Here is a 5,054-nt window from a genome sequence, read left to right on the forward strand (position 1 = left end):
TATCCCCTATTTTTGTGATTCTATTTTTGGTATCCCCTATTTTTGTGCATATAGTTTCCCATCTGTGTGTATGTGTTTAAATGATAAGCATGACTCTATCAATCTCTTGCTATAACTTTGCTGAGGATTGTATAGTAGCCTGGTTATTTTCTATTCGCAATACACATGAATCTATAGCAATTGTTGCTTAGGAGGATCCAATGGTAATTCTGCAGAAAGGATACTCTGCAACAATAGATTATGTGCTCTCCTGTGGTGATGCAGGACAACAACTGCTTATATCACTGTTGCTTATTTCCTTCTTGGGACTATTGAGGATCTGGTCTCTGTACGTGCAATGGTCAGGTCTCTAGTGCAACAAGATGATCAACAAGAGAAGCATTAGAATTTTCCTTTTCTTTCTTTGGCACTATTCTCATATTATGTTGGACTGTGTACTTCATGCTTGTTGGCGATGCTTTTGTATTTGATAAGTGTCATGACCTTTTTTCAGAAAGCTGTTCGTGCTAGTGGGTTTTTTGCTTTGGTGGTTGTTAGAATGGCTGTCCTCGGTATTGCTATTATTTATTCTACCTTTTATGATTGGCTGGGTGTAGATTCAACAGGTTACAGTTACCTCTAACTGTAAATAAGTATTTTGGGTATGTGATGTTCCATTTTTACGTATAACAACGTATTTTACTGATATGGTGGGTTGGAAAACAGAATACGTGTGAATAGCATTTGTGTACCAAAACAAATTAAAGCATCACCTGCACATGTTTACTTTAGTACAGAGCATACAACGAATGTGTTATTTATCAGACCATTGCACTGCATAGTTTCTCTGCCAGTGCCTTTTAAATTGTATGACACAGGCATCACTAATGAAAGTACAGTGTATTCTTTAATAGTGAACCAAGGATTGTATTAGCATTTCTGATTGTAGGTGATCTGATTTCTCATGGTGCACAATCGATATAATAATTGAGTTGATGGAAAGTTTTAGTTTAGGTTGCAAGCTTAATTAACTGGAATTTTTCTCATGGATAGTTATTTGGTTGTAGTTTTGGTTGAAGCTGACACCACAAGCCCATCGGAATCTTCTTAGGATAGATAAGCAGACACTCTTTGAGCATGCTCGTAAGAATATGTACTGTTCCGGGTGCAATGGTTTGTAACTTGAAGGTTTTCTACAGATTGTTATATATGGAAAGTCTCTACAGCAGGATGCAGCAGGGGACCCTCACAAAGCTAGAGCCACAGATAAAATAATTTGATGGAGAATTGCATATGGACAATGTGTACCATGATGGCACTCAAGATCCATCCGTCCTTCCATGGGGTAAATTGACTGCTTCCAGGGATGGGACACTCACTTTTGGACTGCTATCCGTATTTAAAGTCTTTCAAGAGGATTCAAAATGTAAATATCAGTTTGATGCTACTGGTTCTATGATTATGGTTTTATTTATATGGCACATTTGGTTTACATGTTTTATTTACATCAGGTGTTTGACAGTGCACGAGCAAGAGAAGGGAACGTGAATTCTCTACCTGATGCATGTGGCTGGGGTGGATGGAGATGGATAAGCCAAGGAATTGCAGGATATGGTAGAGGGCATGTGACAAGATAAACATGCGCTCTTCATACTGCTAGATTGTCTGTGGAGACTTTAGTGGACTTCTGGCCTGCGCTCAGAGAGGAGACTCGGCTATCTCTTTTGAGGATGAAAGAAGAGGATTTCATTGAAAGGCTTGTGTACAGGTATACCATCCTGTATGATCACTCAAAGGCTCATTTGTTTGAATTAGGTGCTTGTAATAGACTCTGCATAAACGGAGAAGAAACTAGATTTCAATTTAATTCTAAAGATAAAGCTCTACCTATCATACACAGCCATCTAAATGAGTAGAGAAATATGGAAAGTAACGTAAAGATAATTATCTCCAGCTAAAACAATATTCTTGATGCTGCACTCAAGTTCGCTGCTTGTATTTTGATGCCCGCTGCTGCATCTGTCACTAAGCCTTCCTCCTCAGCATTACCTTAAACATAGTACATGTACAATAATATGTTGTTTGCGCTATCCATATATACCTGTCTTTTTTAGTTGATTGACCATAAAACTGTGTCATATGGAAATATCTGTGACTTTTCATGCATACCTCTGTTTTTCAGTGTGCATCCAATTTGATTTGTAATAGATGAGTATATCTTGGTCTTATTCTTCAGTTTTTAAGTTGATCTATCATAAAAATGTGCCATGTGGACTTCAACAGGTCTCATTCTTGTATGCCCCTTTCTGGTTTTGGGATGCATGCTAAATACCCCTTGCATATACAATTGCTTTTATTCATGTTGAACATAAATTTTATAATTCTTAATGTGGAATGCAACCATCTCTAATTCAGTTTGCTTTTGCAGATTGGTAAAACAAAAGTGTTTTTGAGGGCTGGGCAGATGGCCGAGCTGGATGCTAGGAGGACTGAGATGTTGGGAAGATCAGCAAGCATAATCCAGCGGAACGTCCGTTCTTATATGGCTCGTAAGAGCTTCATATAATTCGTCGGTCTACAACACTTATTCTATCTGTATGCAGAGGTAGCCTTAGTTTTTGGTTTCTGACTTGACACTATTATGACAAACCACAATATTTAAGATCTTACATGTGAAATTCTATATTTCTTACCCCAGGAGAACTTACAAGGTATGTTTATGAAAGCATGCGTCGAGAAGTTGCTTCTCTTAGGATACAGAAATATTTGCGGATGCATCTTGCGAGCAAAGCATTCCGAGAAATATGCTCTTCTGCCCTTTGCATTCAAACTGGAATGCGTGCAATGGCTGCTCGTAATGAACTCCCCTATAGATCGGAGACGAGAACTGCTATTGTGATCCAGGTATCTTAACTCATGTCATATCACCTGAGACATAGTTGTTATTTTCATTTTTGGTTTGTTTGGGCAAATCAATTTTCATTTTCATTCCACATTTGGATTTGATGGATGGCATTAATGATTGCAGAGTCATAGCCGCAAGTTATTAACTCGTTTAGAATATACAAAGCTGAAAAAAGCTGCAATCACCACACAATGTGCATGGAGGTCAAAGGTTGCTCGTGGAGAACTGCGGAAACTGAAGATGGTAATCAACACCCCCCCCTCCCTACTAAAAAATTAATATAAAACTATTATAAAAATGAAAAAGATAATTAAACCAATGGGGGGAACTTGCTTCTCCCTAGTCTATTGAAATATGCCATGTGTAGTTTTGTTCTCTTATAACTGTGACAGTGATAACCAAAAAGACCACAATAACCATAATTGTCGTGTTGGATTGTAATCTCCATGTAAGCGACTGTATTTTTATTAGATGTTACACTTCATAATCAATTCTTGTATTCAGGCTGCACGAGAAACTGGTGCTATGCAAGCTGCCAAGAACAAATTAGAGAAGCAAGTTGAAGAATTGACTTGGAGATTGCAGCTTGAGAAACGAATGAGAGTATGTTATATATTTGAAGACATCTTTTCTTTTCTTCCTTTGAAAATTTGAGGTCAACCTATTTTATGATTTTTTTCACATGCATTCTTTCCGTAGACTGGCCTAGAAGAGGTCAACCTAGAATTTTTCGGCAGCAAACCTTGTTGACCGCATCTAAAGGAGTGGCAGGACATCCATCAGAGTTTGGTAACAAGGTGGGTTAATCAGAGTTTTGAAATCATTGAGCAAGAACTGACTGCAGGATGAAGAGAGCAATAATCATATGGCTTACTGGTTGTCAAACACCTCTAATTTGCTGTTCTTACTCCAAAAAAGTCTAAAACCTGCTGGTGCAGCTGCTGTCAAGCCGACCTTCCCTGTTTGGGAGGATGGCCATGGTATTCATTTTCTTTTTGATTTTCCATATGGGCTTGTGACAAGATAAACATGCGCTCTTCATACTTCCAGATTGTCTGTGCCTTTCGAGCTATACAAATGTAGTATTCATAACAATATAGCCGTCGTACAATGTTTTCCCCTAATGTTAACTATATTTGGAGCTAGTTGTTATACGTATTAGGAAGAAAATTTTCCAATTACTCAGCTTATTAGGATAAACTTCAGGCTTACCCAATTTGGGACTAGGCTGGATTCTAATGTTCAACCCTATCATATGGTTCATTTGTTTTGGACTTTTCAAACTAGTATTAATGTATGTGTTATGCATGGGTCATAATTATTTTCATTTATTGCATACAAATTTGAAATAATTGAACAGAATGTAAAAAGTAATATTGTTATATACACTTCAAAAAAAAATGTATTACAAATATGATTAGTAATTTTATTATACAGATAATTATCTACAAATATTCATTACAAAAATTTAATTATACTACAAAAATAAAAATTTATTTTGGCACAACCTAAAAAGAATAAACATTATTGATTAGTTTGGTTTGTTGACACGAATTTATTTAATTAAAAGATATCATTGATTTAATAGTATTATTTAATGGAAATAAAATATTTTGGCAAGATTTCCCTAGATTTTAAGAATATTTTGATTATTTGATTATATCTATGGAATTAAATATTAGTATTATATTCCTAGATGATATAATCTAGTTTAATTAAATAGTTTCCCAATTATTAATATATATCAAGTATTCTAATGATTATAGATATGTAGGAATTCATTAAATAATAATTTTTCTCTTCCTAATCTTGAACATGGAAATAGTATGAATTTAATTATTTTTGTCTTATTAAGATTTAAATAATTTGTTTATTTTAGAATAATCTTATAGTAGACATAGATAAAAATTAAATTCTAGAATTATTAATTTTCCTAAAGTAAGATAAAATAAGATAAATAAAAGCTTTAATTATCCAATCAATTAAATAACAACAGAATTTAATTAATCATTTTTCTGCCTTAAGGCTAAGGATAATTAATTAAAAACCATAACCTAAATATCTAAGCGATAATTACGAACTTAACGTTTGTATATGGTCTCCATCGATTGGTCTGCAATTTGTGAAGTTAATTTCTAATATTATCGCCACCCATTATGTGGGGACAATA

At 35.0% G+C, this 5,054-nt stretch overlaps 1 protein-coding gene across 2 annotated transcripts; it reads left to right on the forward strand.

Moving 5' to 3' along the window:
* The first annotated feature begins 202 nt into the window (after positions 1-202).
* LOC121798657 (myosin-6-like) lies at positions 203-4,118 on the forward strand. Of its 2 annotated transcripts, XM_042197765.1 has the most exons (8): positions 203-641; positions 1,179-1,405; positions 1,491-1,747; positions 2,408-2,584; positions 2,678-2,883; positions 3,008-3,127; positions 3,389-3,487; positions 3,584-4,118. In XM_042197765.1, the coding sequence occupies exons 5-8, from the start codon at positions 2,707-2,709 to the stop codon at positions 3,632-3,634; spliced, it is 447 nt and encodes a 148-aa protein (XP_042053699.1). In that variant the 5' UTR covers positions 203-641; positions 1,179-1,405; positions 1,491-1,747; positions 2,408-2,584; positions 2,678-2,706; the 3' UTR covers positions 3,635-4,118. The 2 variants fall into 2 exon arrangements, with proteins under 2 accessions (XP_042053699.1, XP_042053700.1); XM_042197766.1 differs by lacking the exon at positions 203-641 and having other exon boundaries at positions 918-1,405; positions 1,502-1,747.
* The last annotated feature ends 936 nt before the right edge of the window (positions 4,119-5,054 follow it).

This window comes from Salvia splendens, chromosome 4, assembly GCF_004379255.2.
Source record: "Salvia splendens isolate huo1 chromosome 4, SspV2, whole genome shotgun sequence".
In the NCBI taxonomy this organism is placed as follows: Eukaryota; Viridiplantae; Streptophyta; class Magnoliopsida; order Lamiales; family Lamiaceae; genus Salvia; species Salvia splendens.